General features: G+C 38.1%; 1 protein-coding gene across 1 annotated transcript in view; it reads left to right on the forward strand.

The window, feature by feature from the left end:
- The window catches only part of LRPPRC (leucine rich pentatricopeptide repeat containing), a 104,191-nt gene that overhangs the window by 74,670 nt on the left and 5,222 nt on the right, over positions 1 to 24,299 (forward strand). The window contains exons 28-35 of the mRNA XM_028103998.2: positions 3,817 to 3,959; positions 4,094 to 4,202; positions 7,973 to 8,099; positions 14,074 to 14,162; positions 17,773 to 17,977; positions 19,752 to 19,891; positions 20,023 to 20,138; positions 22,628 to 22,702. Coding sequence (XP_027959799.1) covers positions 3,817 to 3,959; positions 4,094 to 4,202; positions 7,973 to 8,099; positions 14,074 to 14,162; positions 17,773 to 17,977; positions 19,752 to 19,891; positions 20,023 to 20,138; positions 22,628 to 22,702 — 1,004 coding nt within the window. The remainder of the gene's footprint in view (positions 1 to 3,816; positions 3,960 to 4,093; positions 4,203 to 7,972; positions 8,100 to 14,073; positions 14,163 to 17,772; positions 17,978 to 19,751; positions 19,892 to 20,022; positions 20,139 to 22,627; positions 22,703 to 24,299) is intronic.

The raw sequence follows: 24,299 nt of genomic DNA on the forward strand, positions 1-24,299 counted from the left end.
AACTTTATTTCTGTCTTTTCTAATACACTTTGACCTTGCATTGTGATAGTCTTGCAATACTAGTTCCTAGACCACATGAATGAAGCAATCTCTCACCTGCATAAAGAACATACTGTTATTTTAAGATGACAGTATTTTTACTTTCTTACTGAACATTTTATTGTATTCTAAACATTGCAGTTTCTTTTTACATATATACAGATAGTTTATTATTTGTATACATTATTGGAAAATAAAACTGCTTTACATTTGTAATTTTACCTTAAAATTTTTTCAAATCTATTTTTAAAAATCCAAAATTTACAACTTTGGCATTTGTTCTACATCAGAAATTATTTTTGTGCTATTTTCTTCAAGTACTTACGGCCACTGACATTTCTTTTCACACTGTATGGCTTCCCCGCAGTACAATAGTGTACAGAATCAAAAGTGGAAATGTCATTTTGTCCACCCCTCAGAAGTAACTTGTCAATTGGCCATCCTTCCAGTGTTTTCTCTCTATATTTCTATTATACTTTTTACGTATATACCTATTATTTTGATTGTTTTATACGCTACATGTTTCATACTCTATATTATATTTTATGGCTTCCTTTTATACTTAATATGAAATAAATTCACAGGGAGAGATCAATGCCTTTTCTCTTTAATACCGAGTTTAAGTGCTGGTGCCTTTGGAACCTCCAAAGTTGACCATTAATTTTTAATTTGTGAGTTCATGAATTTTTTTTAAATATATTTGTGTTTCAGGTTATTGCAATCATTATCCTTTTGGGTGCTCAGATTGTTCCATCTTTGACCAGTGGGGACTCCTTTATGTTGGCTCCTACGTCATTTGACACACCTGTGTAGTCTTTGATTGTTTTCAGGCAGAACAAGACAGTCCAGGCTTGTGTTGCATCTCTACCCTGGACTTGGATTCCTTATTTTAGAGGGAAGCTTATTTAGAGACCATAATAAATTGCCCCATCTGATCAGTAATATGTAAAAACTTAGTTTTACAATTAAAACCCTGAACTAGAAGTTTTCATCTCTTAGTTCAGTTCCATAGAGACTGTATGCGCAGTGCCAACTCTTATTATTACTCACTGGTCATATAGCCATAAATTACAGCCCCACTACTGTGTGTATTCTTATAGTAGTGTCCAAAATTGTTGGGTTGAATAGCTTAACTAGTTCTGAGAGATTATTTAGCAGTTAGCCCCCTTGTTCTTTTTTTTTTTTTTAAGATTTTATTTATTTATTTGTCAGCACAGCAGGGAGAATGGCAGGCAGAAGAAGGGAGAGTGGCAGGCAGAGGGAGAAGCAGACTCCCCGCTGGGTAAGGAGTCCAATGCAGGACTTGATCCCAGGACTCTGGGATCATGACCTGAGCCAAAGGCAGATGCTTAACGACTGAGCCACCCAGGCACCCTGCCCCCTGCCCTGCCTTGTTTTTTTAAAGAGGGGGAACCATGAGTTCCATGAATGTGATGATGGGATTGTAGAGGCAGAGTGTCCAGTCCTTGGTCAGAGCCCAGATTTATGGCTGTTTGATTCTTCAGGTAGCAAGTATGATCATTGTTATCCTGGTAGGAGGGATTTTAAGCCCTAGATGGCTATTACATCAGAAAGGCATGACCTTTCTGTGCTTTTTGTAAGGATTTACACACAGGTGCAGATGTTGGCACACCGACTAGTTTGATTGTCTCAAATGTTTGTTACATATTTAGTGATCCAGGCATATTTCCAAGAAGTTTTTTCCCTTTAAGCAAAAAAAAAGTACGTGTTTTATGTCTGTCTGTTGTGTGTGTGTGTGTCTGTGTGTGTGTGTGTGTGTGTGTGTAAATATAAATAGTTTCATGTTATATATGCTATCTAATTTTCATGTATTTTGAAATATTCTTTTTTTTTAAGATTTTATTTATTTGAGAGCGAGAAAGAGCATGAGCTGGGGGAGAGGCAAATGGAGAGGGAGAGGCAGACTCCCTGCTGAGACGGGAGCCTGATGGGGGGCTCAATCCCAGGACCCTGGGATCATGACCTGAGCCAAAGGCAGACGCTTAACCAACTGAGCCACCCAGGCACCCTGAAATAATTTCTTGTAAAAGTTGCTAGTCCATTTTAATTAAAGGTGCATCTCTGTAATACCTTTTGTCCTCCCAAAGTAGAAGCTTTCATATACTCGTGCCTTTTTTAGAAGAAGAAGAAATTACTTTCCTAGAGTTCCTGCGGTTGCAGACAGAGTTGTACATCCTCCACCCACCTTCTCTTCAGTATTCATGTTATCTTAAAAATGAATCTCTTTAAAAACCACCTTAGCAGTGCTGTTTCCAGTTCTTGGACACCTTCCCTAACTATGTCTTCCACAGTCCACAGGTGTACCCTCTGGCAGGGGACAGAATGTTCCACCTTTTCTCTTCTACAGAATTAAAGATGCTGGAGCTTGGGGTTTTGTTTTTCATTTATTTAATCCGATTAGTTTTATATATTCGTATACTTGAAAAGTTACTCTTGAATTTTACATTACATGAGAACATTTTAATGTAGGAAAAACATAATTAGCTTATCAGAGTCTTGTTTTGAAAATAGATTGTAAATTTAAGGGTTTTAAAGTGATGGATTTTATTATCAAAGTATGTACAAAGTCATTGCAATCTGTGTATGACCTGGGGAAATTTTCTTACTATTACCGTTTTCTTTGTTGTATGTTTCTGATGGAGCAGTAATGTGTTTAGTTTTTGTTCTTTGAGTTTTTTACTTCCAGGAGCCATCAGTTATCAAAACGTAGCTTTTCAGTTGGACAGGTGTAGGGGATCTAGGAAAATCCCATCTCTTTTAGTATTTTTCTATTTTTGAGAAATATATTTACCTATGTTTTCTGGAACATTTGTGCTCTGAAACAGCCCCCTTCTAGGAGCTGACTATACACAATGAAGATAACTTTTTATTCATATATGAAAATTAAAAAAAACACAGTTAAAACAGTATTTCTTTGTGCTTAATTTATTGTATTGAACTTAATTAGTGTCATGATATTTTTCATATTTTGGTCTAGTTTTTCACAAGCAAAAGTTTATTATATTAAATGACTTGACCCGTTCTCTTTTCAAAACCTATTAGAATGTTTAAAAGTACAGTCTTGATTATTAAGTTTTTGCTATTTGTGAAGATTAGGTTACCACATAAGAGGAACTCAATTATCCAATGTGAAGGGATCTGCCTGTTCCCTTCCAATAAACTTCCCTTGCCCCAAAATACTTATTTAGTCTGACGGCATTATTTGTTGGGATTAAAAAAATCTATCACATAATGTCGTAGACATTCTTCAAGTCAGCAAGAAGAGACAGAATTCTCCCTGTTCACTAGGTGAAAAGGATTTGTTGATTTGACACTTTTGAAGAAAGTCATATATTTGTGCACTTTCAATCACTTTAGGCCTCCAGCTATGTATTATACTATATACATGTACACATCATCTTTCCAAAGCCTCATGGGCATAGTTTGGAATTGTTACCTATTTCTGATTCTGATTTCAGCGGTGGGCAACTTCTCGGTAACTTTAAAAAGACTTTATTAACATGATTTTCAAAGTGTGTAGTAAAGTGGGGTGGGGGTTATTGTTTTTTAATAGGTAAGGAATTCCCATTGTTGAAAACTCAGAAGGCATACAGAAAGAAGTCTTTAAGCCTTTGGTCCACAATCATCCTGTTCTTTTCCTTGGAAGCAATATTTGGAATAATGCTTTACTTCAACATCAAATAGGAGAAAATTCTAAACATTTTTATGAATTCGACTTAGTATGTTCATTAATTTCTCCTTAATCAAACTTTACAGAAATAAATGGTGACTGGCAAAGAGCTGATGCTGTGTGGAATAAAATGCAAGAAGAAAATATTATTCCTCGTGCAAAGACATTAAGATTATTAGCAGAAATCCTTAGAAACAGTAATCAGGAGGTTCCTTTTGACGTACCTGAGGTAATTTGTTTTTAACTGTAAGCATAACAGGTTTTGTTGTTGGTATAACTGTAGGGCGTAATTAGCCCAGCTTTATACTAAAAAGATCACTCTATATACAAGGTTTTGTTTAACTGAATACTTTTGTCTTTCAGTTGTGGTATGAGGGTGAAAAGCACTCCCTGAATTCTTCATCACCCTCACGTGCAGAAAGTAATATCCAGAAAGATCTGTTGAATGCCTGCCAACAGAAGAAAAGCAAAGGTAAATCTATATGCTGGGGTCTTCTAACAGCAACATGGGATCTAAGCCCTTTTAACAAATTAGTAGTGCTCTAGGACAGCGATGGAACTTAAATATCTTAATTATTTTCTTTTGTTTTTTAAATTAACAAAGACATTTTGGGGTAGTTGGGAAAACAACTGAGTAGTAGATAATATTAAGGAATTATCTCATTTTTTTAAGTTTATTTATTTTATTTTATTTTTTTAGTAATCTCTACACCCAACATGGGGCTTGAGATCAGGAATCTCATACTCTTCTGACTCAGCCAGCCAGGCACCCCTACCTCATTTTTAGTAGATATGATAGTGCTGTTAAGATTTATAGGAGAGTGTCCTTAAATTTTGAGATCTTAACGAAGTACTGAGAGATGAAAAAAAAAATCAAGATATCTAGAATATATTTTAAAATACCTAAGCCATAAGGAACAAAGATAAAGCAAATCTGGCAAAATGATAGTAATTGTTAGATACAGGTGATGGGCATATGGAAGCGTCCATTATACTATTCTTTATATATTTTTTTTTTTTTTAAAGATTTTATTTTTGTATTTGACAGAGAGAGACACAGCGAGAGAGGGAACACAAGCAGGGGGAGTGGGAGAGGGAGAAACAGGCTTCCCGCGGGAGCAGGGAGCAGCCCGATGCAGGGCTGGATCCCAGGAGCCTGGGATCATGACCTGAGCCGGAGGCAGACGCTTAACCAACTGAGCCACCCAGGCGCCCCTATTCTTTATATTTTTCTGTACGTTTGAAATCTTTTATAATAAAAACTAAAATAGGCATACATTTTATCAAAAATTATACTTTGAAAATAGCATGATCATGAATGTTTTTTGGCAAATATATTTATTATAGATTTCACATTTATTTGAAAGCAGAAAATGAGTAGGGCATTAAGCACCATACTCATGTATGTTGTATTTAAAGGTTGGAGGCCGGACATGAGGTCTGTGTCTTGCTCTTCCTTTACTCTCGTGGTAAACTTTCCTGAAGTGGAATGCCTATCACTATTATGACTATTTAAAATTTTTATGACCATCTTGAACCCTCTGATACCAGCTTGCCTATTACATTACAGACATTTCCATTTAGACTTCATTGTACTCTTTCAAAATCTTATGTTACTGTTGTATCCTTCACTTTTGTTAATTTTTCTCCATAGCATGCTGACATTATCTTTAATTCCTTCAGTTTTGTGTGGATTTTCAAGTATGCTTTATGATACTTTAACCATTATGCAGCAGATTGTTTTTTTCATTTTAGTGTTGACAGTTTTGAGCTCTGTTCAGTAGAAAAGAATCAATTTAGAATTTTACAGAACCTCTTAATTTCTTTACTTAATTAGAATTTTGTGACAGTGACATAAAGTGTACGAGGAAAGAATAAGCCAAGCTCTTATGCTTTCTCAATCATGAATGGTAACTTTATTCTTTGGATCATTTTCCTTTGCGGCATATTCCCTATATACATCCTTGAGTCTTTCACCATATATATGTTAAACCTAAATATAAAGTTAATTATGACCATTAGTACTATTTCAATAGTGGAATTTTGATTAGACTGAAATGAGTATAAAATTAGTGTATAAGGTAACTGAAGATTCTAGAACTCCTTCGTATGTCACCTTTTTAAAAATTTTTATTTAAGTAAAAACAACTAGTTAACTAAATAAATATAATGCACTGTTTATTACTATAAACGTACCCCTATTCTAGTTTTAATATACAATTTATATTTATTTAACTGGTTTTCTCCTGTTAATTCTTCAGAGTTTTTAGTTTTGTGTATATCTCAGGATTTGGATGCTTAGCAAAACATTAATACTTTGAAAATTGATTGCTCGTGTTAGTACTTTATCCAATTTCTGATAGCTTAGTATACTGACTTTCACACGACAAACCTGTGACAAATGAGTGTGGTGCATTACAGTGATAGCCTCTTTCTTTCTATCTTTTTTCCAACTAATAGAGAATAATAAACAGAGCCATCCAATTTAATACAAAGATTTTAATTTTAGGGGCACCTGGGCGGCTCAGTTGGTTAAGCATCCGACTGTTGGTTTCAGCTCAGGTTGTGATCTCATGGGTTGTGAGATCTGAGATCAAGCCCTGTGTTGGGCTCTGCACTCAGTGGGGAGTCTGTTGCTTCTCCCTCTCCCTTTGCCCCTCCCCTGTTCGTGTGTGCGTGAGTGTGCGTGCGCGCTCTCTCTCTCTAATAAATCTTTAAAATAAACTACAGTTTTAGAAAACAACTAGTAAGATTTCCTAGATTATTTTGTTAATGTTAAATACTCAATTGTGCTTATTGTATATTTTCATTGAGCAAACAAACTATGCTTGTTGGGGAGTAGACAGTAATTGCACTGCATTTAACTTCTTAGCTCTCGTAAAAGGGAGCATCATGGACTGAATGATAGGTTTTATCTGTTCTCCTTGGTTAAGGTGCAGATATTAGGGGTGCCTGGGTGACTCAGTCAGTTAAGCATCTGCCTTCTGCTCAGGTCATGGGTCCCAGGGTCCTGGGATTGAGCACCGCATTGAGCTCCCTGCTCAGCGGGGAGCCTGCTTCTCCCTCTCCCTCTGCCTGCCGCTCCCCCTACTTGTGCTCTCTCTCTTTCTGTCTGTCAACTAAATAAATAAAATCTTAAAAAAAAAGATGCAGATATTAGTGTCATATCTTTTCTGTCTGGTTTTGTCTGAGCTCAGTGTGAAAGAATAAGTTTTTGACATTGTCACTTCAGTTTAATTGAAGGGCTCTTGCAAACTGCCCTAACTTTGAAATACAAATATAATGTCTGCTTGTTCAGAAACCTCTGAAGTAGCTCAGAATCTTCTTCTGAGCATTAATATCATGCTCACTCCTGGTTGCGTGTATTGTATTTCCTTACATTGAGCTTTATACCCACCGAAGGTCGTACATGATAGTTCACTGGTGCCCCATCTCTATTGTGACTTTATACACACCAGAGAGTGGATTATAGTTTCAGTTGGATGTTTATAGCCAGGCAATTTTATTTCAGAAAAGTAAGTGACTGAAAAGTGTAGTTACTTCTCTTTTGGTAACATCTTTTCATTCACTGACAGTTATTGTGAACAAGTGAAATAAAACTGTTAATCAGTCAAACAAATGTTGCTTAGTTTACTTGTTAGATACCTGTATATTTGAAAATTGTATGTTTTTGTATAAGTCCTGTCGTAGCCAAATAATTTGATCTCCTAATTTTAGAATTATAGGCTATATTCACTTTAATGCTATTGTGTTGAAATGTTAACCATTGTAACCACCCACTTATAGATTAAAGATGGCTTTAAAATGCATCTTTTGCTCCCCTCAATCTAAATTATACCTCTGGTTTATTTGGACTTTACCATACATTTTGCAGTTGATTTTGAAACTAGTATCATCTTTTGACAAATTCAAAAGAGCTATTTCTCATTTTTATTGGCATGAAAATAAATTTATTGACTTTGGAGAGTTAATATGAAAAGTAATTTTAAAAGGAAATCCTTTCAGGTACCAGTCACATGGCTTAAGTAAAGTGTCCAAAACTGTGACTTTGTTTTTATAAAGATGAGAAGGGTGACTGCTTCTGCTGTTTTGGTCAGTGTATTTGTCTGTGGAGAGTGGTATGGTGGGTGAGCGTGAAGACAAACACACATGTGGCTTTGGGGCTTTGCTCTAGGGGGTTTTCCCTCCTTTCTGATATTTTGGAATAACGTCATCTCATTTTTTGTTTTTTTTCCTTCGTAGATGCATATGCTACTTTCCTGAAGGCACAAAAGCAAAACATTGTGTTGAACAGTGAGACTTACAGCAGTCTTATAAAATTATTGTTGGAGAAGGATAGTTTCTTAGAAGCAGTACAAGTGAAAGAATTGTAAGTATTAGTCCATTTATTAAACCTGTCACTTAAGAAAAGGATCAGCTATCATTAGGATTTTCCTAATGATTTGTAGCAGCTGCTTAATTATCCTCAACTACTCACAAAAATCCTATGAAATGCTTTTCTAATTTTTTTCTTTTTTAGATTTTTTTATTTATTTGAGAGAGAGAGGAAGAGAGAGAGAGAGCACGAACTGGGGAAGGGGCAGAGGGAGAGGGAGAACCATAGTCTGCTGAGCAGGGAGCCCGATGTGGGGCTCAATCCCAGGATCCTGAGATCATGACCTGAGCCGAAGGTAGATGCTTAACCGCCTCAGCCACCAAAGCACCCCTGGTTTTCTAATGTTATGGGTTTTTTTTAACCTATAAAAAATAACCTTTACTGGCCCTGCACAGTGCAGTACATTTTCTTTGTGTAATATAAGCTTGCCACTCATTTATGAAGTCCCTATACAGAAAAATAATTTTTTCCCTTTATCATACTCTGTTTCTTGTTCAGCAGCTAGATTCATGAGCCTTTGTGGTGGAAGGAGCCTGATGCAATGAAAACACCCAAGGGCTTTGAACTTAGGCAGGAATTCGAATCTTACTTGAAATCTCTACTGGGGAAATTACCTCCCGTCTGTGAAGCTCATTTCTTCTTCTATGTGATGAGTGGATGATAATAAGACCTACATGAAAGATCCCTTAAGAATGAACTAGTGAAAATATAGGTGCTCAACACATTTTAAATGCCTTTTCTCTTTCAGTGTCTGTTGTGTTTTTTGTTTGATTTTGGATTTAAAAAAAAAAATCTGTTGAGTGGTGGTGGTAGGGGTTTTGTCTCTGGCTAGTCCCTTACAGTAAAATTAATCAGAACAAGAATACGATTTTCTTACCTGGTGTGTCAGTGAATGGACTCTGTTGTCTTATCCCCAAGGAGTTATCACGAAAAGTTGCATTATTAACCAGAAAGGGCTTAGAACGGAATAGATCACAGTGACCCTGCTCTGTAATGTAGACCTGTCCTGGTGATGAGTTTGTAGCCTTATTTTCAGTGGCGAAGGTCAGCCTTTTCCTAGTGTATTGCAAGTTCTGAAATAATCTCTCTTGGCTCAGTTTTGGCCTTCAAAATTTTTAAGTCACAGTACTTTTGAAATATTAGAATCCTGACTAGAAAGTGGATGCTTGCCATTCTTGCAGTTTGCTGGAAAATCTGCTCTTAATGCCAGTGTAATGTTATGCACCGTAGGGACATATTTACTGTTTGTGTTTCGTTACATTTTGAAAAATGTATATGACTGTACTTGTCTGTGGAAATGCATATATACGCATGTACAGTGTATATGATGTACAGTGTATATAGATCTGTACGGTATACATGTGTACACACACATATGCTCACCATATATATATCTATGGTCTTGAATCATCATTTGCATGTCCTATATCAAGGACAGTCACACGAAGACTTTTTTTTTAAGGATTTTATTTATTCATTTGAGACACAGAGATACAGAGAGAGAAAGCATGATGAGCAGGGAGAGAGGCAGAGGGAGAAGCAGGCTCTCCGCTGAGCCAGGAGCCCGATGTGGGGCTCGATCCCACGACCCTGGGATCATGACCTGAGCCGAAGGCAGACGCTTAACCATCTGAGCCACCCAGGCGCCCCACACGAAGACTTTTTAAAAGTTCAAGTCTTTATTTTTTTTTAATTAATTAATTTATTTTTTTTTAAAGATTTTATTTATTTGACAGAGACAGGCATTGCAAGAGAGGGAACACAAGCAGGGGCAGTGGGAGAGGGAGAAGCAGACTTCCCGCCGAGCAGGGAGCCTGATGCGGGGCTCGATCCCAGGACCCTGGGATCAGGACCTGAGCCGAAGGCAGACGCTTAACGACTGAGCCACCCAGGCGCCCAAAAGTTCAAGTCTTTAATATGTATTCTGTATCTCATTTGTGTGTTTACTCAGTTGCTAATTAAATTACATATCTCTAGAATACTCAAGAGCTGCTCAATTAGTGACTTGGAAAATTTGATATTGAACAGCATACTGTCCTCTGTAATCATTGGAATCATCAAGGGGGTGGGGGTTTTTCCTAAAATTACTTTTCTCAGAAAATTATTACCTAAACTCTCTACCCTAACACTGCCCGTGGTAATCAAAGGCGTTCTAAAGCAACAGTGATTTGGGAGGAACGGGGCAGAGAAAAGAGAGGTGCATTTTGTGTTGAGGACTGGGTCTGATTCAATGAGGGGATAGAAGCAAAGAAGGAAAGTTTATTTTAAATTTTAATCCTGAGGTTGATCCTGAAATACTTCCCCAAAATACAGATTATCTTTCTTTTTTTTCCGTTTTAATTGGGCTTGTCCTAGAACAATGAGCCTCACGTTCTTTTAGCATGAAAAGATTCCCCACAACCTACCCCAAAGGTTCTGATTCATTTGATCTGGTGCAGGGCCCGGGAATCTGCATTTAATAATCACCCAAGTGATTCAGTAATCACATGATGTAAACATTTTGATCAGATACCATTAATAATGAATTGTACTAATGTAGGACATGTTAGGTATTTTAAAACATACAAAATAGAAACTTTTCAGAGGATAATAAGATTTAAAAATAGAGGCTGAAAGGTTTTCTTGCCTCACTCTAGAGCCTTCATGCAGTGTTAAGTACCTTTCACTGAAGATGGCTCACTGATGGGTGGTTTTTCAGACTGCAGTTGTAACCAGTACGTGGGTCACAGAATCTCTCTTTAGTGGGACAGAACCAACATTTTGTTTAAACAGAATAGAAAATATCAAAGTACTTCATGTGATAAAGATCGTTTTGTGAGTTTTATTTATATGTGCACTGTTAGGTAGTGTAAAACATTTCTTCTATGTGTGACTGTGGATCTTGATCACACAAGTGTGAAGGCTGCTGATCTAGAAGGTGTTTGCAAGCACAGCCCTTCTATTTCCCCTTCTGTGTACGATGTGTAAAATGTAGGTTGATCTTTCTTTCCCTCCTTCTCTAGATCTTCATGAAGCCTTTTTGTACCCTTGAGGGCACTTCTATCTTAGCTTCCAGGAGTATTTTGCAGCTGCCTTTCACATATAGCTGCGTGGGCCTAAAAGAATCCTAGATGCAAAGCCTTACCGTGCCTATAGGCACCTAATCTGGGGATTAGATGCACATGCTTTTCCTTGAACCGAAAACATGTTACATCTAACTATAAAAAAATTGTATCTTGGGGGGTGCCTGGGTGGCTCAGTGGGTTGAGCATCTGACTCTTGATTACAACTCAGGTCATGATCTCAGGGTCGTGAGATCAAGTTCCAGCTTGGGCTCTTCGCTCAGCACAGGGTCTGCTTGAGGTTCTCTCTTTTCCCTCTCCCTCTGCTTCTCCCCCTGCTGGCGCTCGTGTGTGTGTGTGTGTGTGTGTGTGTGTGTGTGTGTGTGTGTGTGTGTGTACACGCATGCTCGCTTTCTCTCTCTCTCTCGTAAATAAATTTTAAAAACAAATATGTATCTTGGGTTAGATCTACATTGGATTATTTCGAAAGTAACTCTTGGCTGGAAATTCAGAAGTGTTAGTTGAAGTTCGAGTTCCTAACTGTCGGGGTCATCTCTTCTTCCAGTTGTGTATCAGTGCTCTTGGGTAAAAAAGAATTGTTGCTTTTTTTAATGGCCATCTTTACTGTAATATGGTGTGACCAGATGAGCCATTGTGGCAGGTAGCAGTACCCCCATGTATTTCAACAGTTCCTGTCAGTCCACAGAGAGCCGTCTGTTGTTTGTTTTTTAAGTCTGTTGTTTTTACCTGCATGATCTCACTTGTTCAGTCTTAGGGGCAGTAGTTTTCTCTGCAAACTAAAGAATGCAGTCTTTGTTTTTGCTCTACCTTTGCTGTCTCTGATGTATTGCTAAAAATGAGGCACGCTCATTCGGGGGTTTTATCAACAAGGTCATTTAAACCCTTCCCATAAGTTATGGAACCTCAAAAGTCACAGTAATTGCAGCCTTTAAAAAATTAGCTCTCTTTCATTTTTAGTTAGTTACATTTCCTCATGTTTCAAAATCAAATTTTAGATGTAGCGAATTCTTTCAAGGGAGGGGCACTGCTTATTTGAAGAAGAGCAGTAAGGGAGATTATTATTTTAAATCTCTGATAACACTAAACTGTATTTTTAGGAAATTGCGATTTCCATTCCTCCATCACAGTCGCCACGTGTGGCTAGCGACTACCCTGTTGGACAACGTGGATAAGGAATGTTCTCATCATCACAGGAAGTTTGATTTGACAGCTCTGCACTAGATTTTTTACTTACAGAAGGAAAGATCCAAAGTATGGGTCAGAAGCATAAACTTCTTTTGTTGTTCAACACAGAGATCTCTGCCAGTACTTTCTGTAGTTTTTCTCCTTTTTCCAGTTTGGAATATATTTTGCTTTTGATTGGTCAGTTTGTACATGTGTAAGATTATAGATGTTCAGCATATAATAGAGCTGGGGAGGGTTTCTGTCTTTCTGTTAATCCCCACTTTTGTAATTGTATTGAATAGGCAGCTTCTTGAGATAGGAAGAGATTATTGAAAGAAACTTCTGTGTTTTGAGGTTTTTGAAAGGCTGATAGTTCACAGTCGATGTCAATTAAAAGGGAAGTTTTGTTACTGCATCGTTTCAATGAATTTTAGGTAATATTTTCATGTAAATATGGTATAATACATGTAATAATGTTTGCTTAAGAAGTGAGCTTAATTTTAATAGTGTCTTCTGCTTATTTAATCACGCTAAAGATTGAGAAAGTAAATCCTTTATTTAATGCAGTTTATAGTCTCATGCAGGAGTTGTTGACTTAAGAGCTTTGACAGATTGGGGACAAAGGGAAAAAGTCAAACTGAGCAATGGCTGCTTTGGTTGGATTAAGAGGATTGGGGGGGGGGCGGATAAGAAAATCCTGTGCCAGGGGACTGCAGTGGTGAATCTCCGAGGCTGGAAGTGACTGAGAGGATGGGCAAGTCACAGTGTCTTTGGAGGATTTTCTTGGGATTGACGAGAATAATTTAGCAGTGACCCTGCTTTTCTGGCAATCCGCTCAGCTTAGATGTTCATGTCGGCAGGCCGAGGTTGTTGGCAGCAAGATCATCGCTGAGCTTGATAAGGCAAACGGCCACAATTGCTTTTGCTCCTTGTGACCTGTGGAGATTTCCTAATCGGGAGATGAACCCTGGGGGCATTAAGGATGCGGAAATTTCATCACAGGGGATGTGCAAACAGTGTAGCAAACAGAAATCATCTCAGGCCAGTGTGGTTTTTTTAATCACGTAGGTTTTAGCCTTAAGTAAAGCGATTTTTGCTCTTGCGTTTTAAAAAGTTGGGGAGTTTTATTTCAAATTAAACAGCTGGGACAAGATTGTTTTGTGAAATTTTTAATTTTAAGGTAACAATGGTTTTAGTTCTGCAGTACGCTCACCTTTAAAAACTATGTAGCTAGATGACAGAAATTTGAAAATTAATCAACCAAATGATACGGTGTTAGTTAGTAATATGCTTTCGTTTGTATTTAAAATACACAGTGCTGAAAATAAATGTTCATTTTTGTTGCTGAAAGAATAGTTTTACATTTTATAATTATGGTGAATGTAGAGAAAAGAGGAAAAAGTATCCAGCTTAGGATATAGCAGAACAATGCAGGGCATGCAGTTATTTTATCATCTAATATGTCAGCATTCAAGAATCTGAACCGATTGTTTAAAAAAAATCTTGTACTTTGTTTCTTTTGTTGCTCATTTCCAACTTTGTCATCTGTCAGAATGCAAAAAAAAATTATCCTTCTATAACCATTGACAGGATAACACAAAAGCTGTCTCCAGGTCGATATTTTGCAGCAATATTTTTAACATACGAACAGTAGTTTTTATAATTTCACCTTGGTGCTCAACCATTTATTATCGTATCAGAAGCATGTCAGTAATTCCTTTCTAAATGTCTGCTTCTTTTAGCGCTGAGACCCACATCAAGGGCTTCACACTGAACGATGCTGCCAACAGCCTCCTCATCATAACGCAAGTTAGGCGGGATTATTTGAAAGGTATGTCACAATGCTTGACCTTTACGTCACATTAATGCCTCTGCAGATTTTTCTTGTAACGCCCTTCGAATACTTGGATAAAGGAGTCCATTTAGCAAATTACCTGCTTATCAAGAGCCTTTTGTGGTAGCTGAGAGACGTAAATTACTGTACATGCATTTATAATACAGCTTGAATATGAATGTACTTGTCATTTGACCACTTAGTCCAGTTTCCATTCCATTTAACACAAGATGGGTTTTCTTAAGATGAATCACAGCTCTTCAGACATGCAAAATTTGTGTTCCAGAACGAGAGAAAGTACAGGCTTTCAAGTGCGTTAAAATTCACAGCACAAGTCATTTTGCTTTGGAAATTAACATACTTTAGAGCATCTGAAACAATTCCCAGCACTTGTTTCTTGCATATTGTGTTGGTTGTGTGTGAGATAGCAGATGAGTTAAATTGAGTGTTAAATGTGTGGGATTGTGCACCAAATGATTATAATATTGATTTTTAAAACTTAACCTAATACTTTTTCAATAGTTCATAATACCAACAGCAATAAAATACGGTGTTTGTTTGGCGTTCGGAGTTTAGCGTTTTTCAGTCAATGTTAAGATAACTGCAGAAAGCTGCAGAGATGACTTCGGGGAGGACTGGGAAGGGGGCCGTTGGTTTGGTGGAGGGTGTTCGTGGATCCGGAGGTCGTACGAGTGAGCTCCCAAGGGGAAAAACAACGACTCTCTTGAATTTAGGTAGACATCTTTCCTTCTTGGGCTTTACATTTGAATTTTAGTCAATATAGTAAAACCGTTAAAACCGCAGTGTTGCCAATACCACAGAACCCACACGGGAAATCTTTAAGGAACATTGAGAAAGCTCTCTAATTGTTCACTCTGGTATCTCCTTTCTTCCTCAGACTGTAATAATGATATTATTCTTCACTTGCGTGTTTATAAAATAATTTCACGTCCCTGAGAGGAAGTTGCTAATTGTGCACCTTTACCGTCACCTGTGATACCTAAATGTGCTGGTCTTTAGATGTCCTCCTAATTGATTAGGACTGAGTATGTAAATGGTGATTTCTCTTTTTGCAAAATTTCTACCTCAGCACTCTCCAGGCGGGGCCAGCCCATCTAGATAGCCCTTCTGGCAGAGCTTGTTACTAAAACTTTAAAAGCTTTCATTTTATTTTTGATTTAAAAAAAAAAAAAAGCCTTTATTTCTGTAGACCTGGAGGTAAAGATACAGCACTTTTTTAGTTTCAGGGGGGTTAATTTTTGAGCTGAATCCGAACTGAATTTAATTTAATTCCTGTCCTTCGCTTGTATATTTGGTGCCCTGTGGAAACCACAAGGAACTTGATGATGTGATTTCACATCTGTTCTTCTCAGCGGTTCCGTTCAGCTGGAGGTTGGCTGAGAGCGGGAGCCATGACGCTGCCGCCTCCATCCCCACATGCCACCTCCCGCACCTTGCCATCACCTAATGATGCTCGTCAGCAAGGATGGGGAGTGGTGTTGGCACAGTCTCCGGCTCCTTATCTTGCCCCATGGCTGACTGGAGCTCCCAGTTTGTGAAATCCCCTTCTCCTTTTTGGGTTTCTTTTTCTCCGTCCCATCTAAAACAAAAATAAAGCCAGCTCAATCTTAATGTAACTTTATAAGCAAATTCTGCTCTGGAATATTAATAGCTGATTTGTGGCACCTTTGCAACATAATCAGTATTACTAGGAAATTAAGGTGACTGTGGAAAGGACTCGGGGAGAGTGTGGTTGGGTATACCATTTTGGGTGTCCCTTAGGTCCTGAACTATACAGAGGGCGAGTCCTGGTACGGGAATTTGATTTAGGTTCTAAGGTCCCATGTTCCCTTTGGGTAGACGTAAAATGATCAGCGGCCCCAGTCCTCCTCTCTCTCTCATTTACACATGCGCCCGTAGATGCAGGCTCTGGGGTGTTGGATTCTGGGGTTGGTGTCTAGCAGTATGACCTTGGGCAAATTATTTAAACTCTCTCTCAGTTTCTCACCTGTAAAACTGGTACTTAGCTCAGAAGGGTAGCTGTGAGTGTAGCTGCTTCCTACTGGGTCTGCATGCTCAGCAAAGGTAGAAAAGGTCCAGTTTATCCTAGTTACTAACATCACTATCCTTATCTTACTTTGGTTATTTTGATCCAGTGGTGAGAAGATCCTCCGTAGCAGATGGTACTCTTGGTTAAAAGAATGTTTTTAAGTTGATTATCTATGACTACCAGTTAAGAAGATTTTATCAGGCTTTTTTTTTTAATAGATTATATTACTAAAATAATATAAATAACATTTTTTGTTTCCTAAATATACATGTGTATTTATAAAATTTTGGTGAATGTGCCTTTTAAACTACCTATTTTCTCTACTTGAGAATCTGGAGTATTTAAAAATTGTTTACTCAGTAATAAACACTGAAAGCATTATGTTTTTTACTGTAGCACTTTTAATACATTGTTTAATTATTACCCTTTCCCTATTCTTCTGTAGAAGATAGGTTGTTCTCATTTGGAAGCTGCCTTCAGAGTCTTAGTGTTTTCTAGGTTACATTGCTTTAATTTTGAAAAAGCCATGAAGTTTTTCTTGGTAGCGGTAATGGTGATTGTTATGCTAAGTATTAAATTTTCCCTCCAGTCTACCACTTTATCTTTAATGTAATGATTTCGCTACACTGGCACATGAGTCCATAAATTGAAAGGATATTCCATATTTATCCATAATCAGGTACTTATTTAAAAAAAAAAAAAAAACCTCTGGCTATATCCATAGGAATCTGATGATCTGTATTTTCTTTGAAAAATGAGTGCCAGCAAATACCTACTAAGTGTTCAATCATGTAAAATGAATTTGTTAGTGTGGGAAGTTGAATGGCACAGTTTGGCGGTGGCTGCATAGTCGATCCTGTTTAGACTAGAAAGAGGCATTGTTTTCAAGGAAGAATCTTTGGGATATTAGGAGATTTTGATAATCAGGTAATCTTTCAGTGTAATAAAGTCTGGGAAAGTATGAATGTGGTAGAAGTTAACAATATTTTGGGAGACTCTTTAATTTTTAAAATTCTGATTTATATTTTTCGGAACTTGACGATTTCCTTGAAATCAGTCCCTGAATGTTATCCCTGAAGGGAACCCACATTGTGTCAGTAGCATTTGTATTTTCTCTCTGATTATTTATTTATTTATTAAGATTTTATTTATTTATTTGACAGAAGGAGACACACAGTGAGGGAGGGAATGCAGGGGGAATGGGAGAGGGAGAAGCAGGCTTCCCGCTGAGCAGGGAGCCCAATGCGGGACTCGATCCCAGGACTCTGGGATCATGACCTGAGCCAAAGGCAGACGCCTAACGACTGAGCCACCCAGGCGCCCCTCTCTCTGATTATTTAAAGAAGAAATTCTCTGGTCTCTGATATTTTATAGTCAAATAAATAATTTTTTTTAGGCTTCTCAGAAAGTATTAATATTTTCTGTAATCTAGAATAAATTATTCATAGCTTTTTGTGTGTAGCCATTTGGTGCTTGTATTTAAAAGCTGGTTTTCAAAATGCATTAGGCAGTACGGCTCATAAAAGAAAAACTCTTTCGCCTGCTCTTCTATTGTAGAGGCTCTAACAACACTAAAAACAGCCTTGGATCTGGAGCAGATACCTTCTAGGATAGCAGTGACCCGCCTTATTCAGGCATATGCGTTGAAGGGTGATGTAGAAAGCATACAGGCGATTCAGAAGATGGTAGATGGACTCGAACATTCAATTGGACTTTCAAGTATGGTTTTCATCAATAACACTGCTTTGGCACAAATAAAGAAGTGAGTATTTTCAACTTTTCCTTTCCTGGATACTGGAAGGAGCATTATCTTAAATACCACCTTTTAAAACCTTTCTTAGGCTATTAGAAACCATATCAACTGTAGAGGAAATATTGATGCCAGTTGCTGATTGGTCTCTAACTATTAAGGAATAATTATATGTTACAAAATGTGTTTTAGCTTTAAATTAGACCTTAGAATGACGTTTATCAAATTTTTAAATCCATGAAACTTTCTCCACAGTTGATAACTGTTCTCATTCATACGGGCCAGGCCCTTGTTGTTGAAACACTGACACAAATGTGGAAAATGAGTTCATTGCATTGTCAGCAGCAGTTGAGGGTGACACTCTACTAGAACATTGCAGAAGCCCAGGGACACGCAAGCTTGTTAAAAATATGCATGTCTGTTTTCCCCACCTTTCTACCCATCCCCTCCTGTCAACACACACCCATAAAAAGGGAGGTGTTTAGAGGTGATTCTCTTACCACCATCTCTAGATTCCTTGCATAGACTCGCCACTGTATAGAAGTAAATAAATACTTGATTTTTATTAGCCTGGCAAGCAGAGTACGTTGCTCAAGTTATAGATTCATGGGATGATTATGAAATTGACACTCTTCATGCTTTTAAGTGTTCTTTAGTAGTTAACCTCACATACAGTTAATGGGTTGTGATCATTAAAATGTAATGTTTGTTTTTTGCAGGGGTTCTTGTTTGTTCCCATTTCTCTGGGCAGAGAAGTTTTGTTTTGTTTTTCCTTTTAAAACTGTTTCCTCCCAGACAGAACTTCAAATTTTCCCTTAATAAGAAAATGTAGATATGTTAAGTCAGAAGATCAAGGAAATTATCCAAGTAAATCTGGATGAATTTTAGAATGTTACCATATTAAACAGTTTTATATGATGTGGAGAAGGTGTTTTTATTCACTATTAAATAATTATCTCACTAAAACCCATAAGAAAAACGTAACAGAATATTCATCTTTATTAGAGAATTCTTATGTGTTAGGTAAGAATTCTAACATAAAATGGATTATTTGGATTTGGATTGCCGTATCATAACTGTAAAGTGTCGATTAAAGAGTACCTTGACCAAAAAGATAATCGTGCAGATCATTTATATCATAACTTGTTAAGTAAGGCTATGTCATCGATTTTTTTTAAATGTAAACTGTAAAGATACTTTTTTTCTGAGAACTTTAGTATAAATTGATTATTTTTCAAATGTGTGTGATACCCACCAAAAACAAATTGATGTGACTGTGATTGAAAGACATGAAAGTAGACCTTTGAAGACATCATTAGCATCTTTAAGAATCCTGAGGTCTTATGCAAGATCTTCACCTCATGCAGTAGGGGGTAGTTGTAGATCATAAAGCCAAAGTTGCAGCACTTAAAATAAGTTTCCATTTTATACCCAAAGAGCTACAAAATCAAATTAGATATTTAAGCTAAACTATTTTCTTAAGTTACTGTCATTGATTCTTCTATATGTGTGTTCGATCTTGTCTCCAGAGCAGTGTTTTACAATAAGCAACTACTTCAGTTACTGTAGCATGAACTACCTAGTGATTGCCTTTGCCACCTACGTGTGATTAAGTTCAGTTTGCATAGTGGTTTTTATCCGGGTTAGTGGTATTTATATTTCCTTTTTTTCCTGAAGTACTTGTATGTGTGAGTCCCAAAGTAAGTTCTCATACTAAAACTGCCTGCCATATTAATACAAAAGCAAAGACTTTTTTCTTTACAATTTATTTTACTTTGTTTTACAGCAATAACATAGATGTTGCAATAGAAAACATTGAAAATATGCTTACTTCAGAGAATCAAACTGTGGAACCCCAGTACTTTGGCTTGGCATACTTATTCAGAAAAGTAATAGAGGAGCAGTTGGAACCAGCCGTTGAAAAGAGTAAGTGAGCTGTTCTTGCTAAAGAACACAGAAGCACATTTTCTCTCTGGTCAGCCTGGACCAGATGTCTTTTGTGGATGAGTTATACCACTGTTTAAACAAAAGCTTTCTCTTACCTGTTACTTTTTCAGTAAGCATCATGGCAGAGAGACTGGCCAATCAGTTTGCAGTTTACAAACCTGTCACTGATCTTTTCCTTCAGCTTCTGGATTCAGGCAAGGTGGATGATGCCAGAGCTCTCCTACAGGTAATGACGCACCACACCTGGAGCAGTGGGGCTTGGGGCTTGTGAGAAGTAAATTGAGAAATAACCAGACCTAGGTGTGGGGTAGGCTACCGGAAATGGAGCATGGTGCTGCTAGTACATGTACATTCAGTGTGGATCAATGTCTCGTGACACGGACTGGATTGTAAGTTGGAGGCTACTGGTTTTAAAGATGCCAGTCCAGGCTAGAAATGCCCTTAGGTTTAAAGGGGAGTGAGGGAAGACGTGTTTTGCTGACTGATTTAAAGACAAATGTTTCTGTGCAGGTAGGTAATGCAAAACCATTCCTTTGATTTCCTACTTTAATTTCTCTAATGCGCTAAAGACTGTGCATCACCATGGCAACACAGTTTGCAAACAAAAAGTAGGAAATGTTTGCTTTTCAAGTACAGCTTCTCACTTGAATACTCAAACATTCTCAGTGCCTTATTCAAGGTTTATTAAGAGTTGAATTTGCTTTCTATTCACTTGTGTGTCACAGACACATTAAATGACATATGCAGGTCTCTGTGGCCCACACTCTCAGTTAAATTAGCAATCTTCAGGGAAGGAGACAACTGCATTCATGCCATTTTAACAGCACTAAATATAAAGCTGTGCCAAGTGCCGACAGAACGGTGGGTGATCGGAGCTGCCACTGGCAATGTACACAAACAGGCACCGCTGGGGAGCCCTTCCCAGCAGGTGGCAGTCAAACAGTCACTGTGATCCCGCCAACGGCTGTGTTTGTGTAGACTCCCTGTGTCAAATTGAGGCCCGGGACCAATTTCTGATAGTAAATAGTATTATATTCAGTTCCGTTTTTATGATCTGCGAAACATGTTAAGTGGTAGATAGGGAAGGTGAAACTGCACCCCTGTGCTGGAGCTCTTGTTCGGATCCTTCAGGTCCATCTAGTTTGACAGAACCCAAGCCATTTTTAAAGGGAGTTCTTAAGAAATTTCTCTTGTGTGAACAGTTTTGTAAAAGGTGGAAATTGGCACTTGCCTCTACGGCTTTTTTTACTTTCTGTTCCTGGACAGAGAGAAACTCCAGCTAATTGGGAATGTTCTTGTCTGGTTTGGTTTGATTCCTTTCCCCCCACCCCCACCCCACCCCACCCCACCCCACCCCACCCCCCTTTTTTTTTTTAACAGAAAAGGCAGTTTATCTTAGATAGGGATTCCAGGAAGCTTTTCATTGTCTTCCCTTGCTGCCTTTCATGTTAAAAGTTCCATCTGAAAGGAATAAACTCTAAGGCTTTATCCTGGTGTGTACATAACTCAGTGTACCTACCAGGAGGATGTGCGTCTCTGATTATACATCTTTAACACACTATTTTGATGGTTCTTCAGAAAGTGGCACTTGCTCTTTCATCTCCCAGCTTGTCCTGAGCCATCACTATCCGGGCGCTTGCTAGAGTGCACGCTGACAACAGCCTCGGCTGGAAGGCGGTAGGGTGCTGCCTGGGCTCTCGGAGCCGCACTCACACAGCGGCCTGTCGGGCTCCTGGTGACAGCTGTGTGTTGATGCAGCCCCCATGGTCTTTTCGTTGTCATCCCTACAGTAGACGGAGGCTTCCGACGAGAAACCCTTTACCCATCCTTTACCTGCCTGTCAAACAGCAAAAGATTATTCTTGCTGCAGCGAAGAATACTTTATTCACAGATGTCAAAAACATCAGTTTATAATGTTAATGTTCTCTGTGTGTCCCCAAAAGTTCTTTTTATACTATTCGTTTTAGTATTGACAATGTTTTAAAGCTTTGAAAGAGCAGTGTGCTTTGAGAAACCTAAGAATGACATCTGTAATGAGTGTAAACTAAAATATTGTCTTGCCATATTTGATTTCACTGTAGCATCTAAGATTGGCTAGACACTTGATTTATCTGGTCTGTCATATAAACTTTTTTTTTTTTTTTGAGTTTAACTTTTGTCTCTTTCTCAAGCGCTGGCTGTCTGTTGCAATGAAAGCCTTTTATAAAATAGAGAGATTGAAATCAGTCCTTTTGTATGCATAAGTGTAGGTAATTATACTTTAAAGAGAACTTGCTTTGTACATTTTAATTTTTATAAAGAAACGAGCAGTTATCTCCCTGACACCTTATTAAATGTATAATTAACCTTATGATCCCTAGCTCACTTGTGAATGCTTGGCAGAATAATTGGAGAGGAATGGTGCTTCTTTTTTCCTCTTTCTTTGCAGTCCTAAACCTTATTCTGCGGTTGTTGAAGCATTAGTTTAATTTTTCCCTTTTCTGTTTAAACAAACTTTATACTTGCAGTGACAAGGGTGACATATTCACGAAAGCTCGGCGTAGCTCACATTGGTTTTCTGTTTTCTTACCGTACAAAAATGGGTTGACGATTAGGCCTTCCCGTTGGTAATGATACATTACTGTATTATTGTGAACTTTGTTAATTGGGAATATTCACCTTGGTCTACTTGTTTATCAAAAACCTTCATTTACTGAATGATGTTTCGATTTTTAGAGATGTGGCGCTATTGCTGAACAAACTTCAATCTTCTTGGTGTTCTGTATCAGGAGCTCTCGGAGACCAGGAAAGGTACTGTGCTTGATTTGCTGACAGATCAGGGATGCTAGAAGCCAGTCTTGTTCAGGGTGCTGAGTTTCACGTTAAGAGCTTTGGTTCAGTATCTTACCTAAAAACACTATAGAAACTGAAGATTGTGCTTGTCTCTACTTGTTTACTTTTTTAGATGTTGATAGAGTCAGTTCTGGCTCCATTCTTGTACTGGAAATGCAAAAGAAGTTCACACAGTGAATTCCCCCTTCGTGTAGTTGTGTGGGAAGAGCCCTAAGAAAGGGCCCTTACAGGGGCGCCTGACTGGCTCAGTGGGTGGAACATGCAACTCTTTTTTTTTTTTTTTTTTTTAAAGATTTTATTTATTTATTTGAGAGAGAGAGAGAATGAGAGATAGAAAGCACGAGAGGGAAGAGGGTCAGAGGGAGAAGCAGACTCCCTGCTGAGCAGGGAGCCCGATGTGGGACTCGATCCTGGGACTCCAGGATCATGACCTGAGCCGAAGGCAGTCGCTTAACCAACTGAGCCACCCAGGCGCCCTGGAACATGCAACTCTTGATCTCGGGGTTGTAAGTTCGAGCCCCACGTTGGGTGTAGAGATTACTTAAAAAAAGAAAGAAAGAAAGAAAGAAAGAAAGGGCCCTTAAAAATGGAAGATAAAAATCCTGTTGCTTAGGTCATTTGGTCCATTTAACGGTGGGGAAGCACTGCGGAGGGAGATGTCCCACTGCAGAGTGTCTCTCCGTGCTGGTGGCTACTTCTGGCCATTTCTCAGGTCCAAGCCATCAGGTAGATGGGCCACTTGGTTTTAAAACTGGCATGTGCCACAAGTTCATGTTCTCTATTTGTATAGTTACCTTATTTACACTAAAAGCTACGTGTGTGTGTGTGTGTGTGTGTGTGTGTGTGTGTGTGTGTGTGTGTGTGTAAAACCAGAACCAAGTCCTATTTTTGATGTTAAAAAAAAAAAAAAAGAGGGCGCCTGGGTGGCTCAGATGGCTAAGCTTCTGCCTTCGGCTCAGGTCATGATCCCAAGGTCCTGGGATCAAGTTCTGCATCTGGCTCCCTGCTCAGTGGGGAGCCTGCTTCTCCCTCTGCCTTTCTTTCTCTCTCTCTCTCTCTCTCTCTCTCTCTCTATCGCTTATGAATAAATAAAATCTTTAAAAAAAAAAGAATAAAACATTTTTCCAAAAATTTTTTGTAGATCTCATTTTACCTATTGAGTACCCCAAACCCCCTTCTTAGTTTATTTGGGCACATATAAAGTTTCAAACTGAGTGCCAATTGTAATGTTTATTTTATGCGAAACATTTAGGTTTCCAGTCTGAGAGGTCTAGTTCTCCTAAATTTCCCCCACACTAACACACTTTTTTGTCTTTTTTTTTTTTTAATTTACCTAATTGCACTTTTTATCTCTGACTCATTTATTTATAGCAAACAGCTTTTCAGAGACTGTTTTTTTTAAATTTGTGATTAAAAAGTGTAAGAAGTCTAAAAAGCGCTTGTCACTCTACATACGGGTCCATGCCCATATGCCAAGTAACCTACTGCCTTGCTCGGAAGATGGACAGGAAGTGTACAGTAATATATCTGCTGAGAACATTCCTCCCAGGAGACT

The sequence above is a fragment of the Eumetopias jubatus genome, unplaced genomic scaffold (genome assembly GCF_037043125.1).
Source record: "Eumetopias jubatus isolate StellerSeaLion01/CBP00866 unplaced genomic scaffold, mEumJub1_p1.0 scaffold_9, whole genome shotgun sequence".
In the NCBI taxonomy this organism is placed as follows: Eukaryota; Metazoa; Chordata; class Mammalia; order Carnivora; family Otariidae; genus Eumetopias; species Eumetopias jubatus.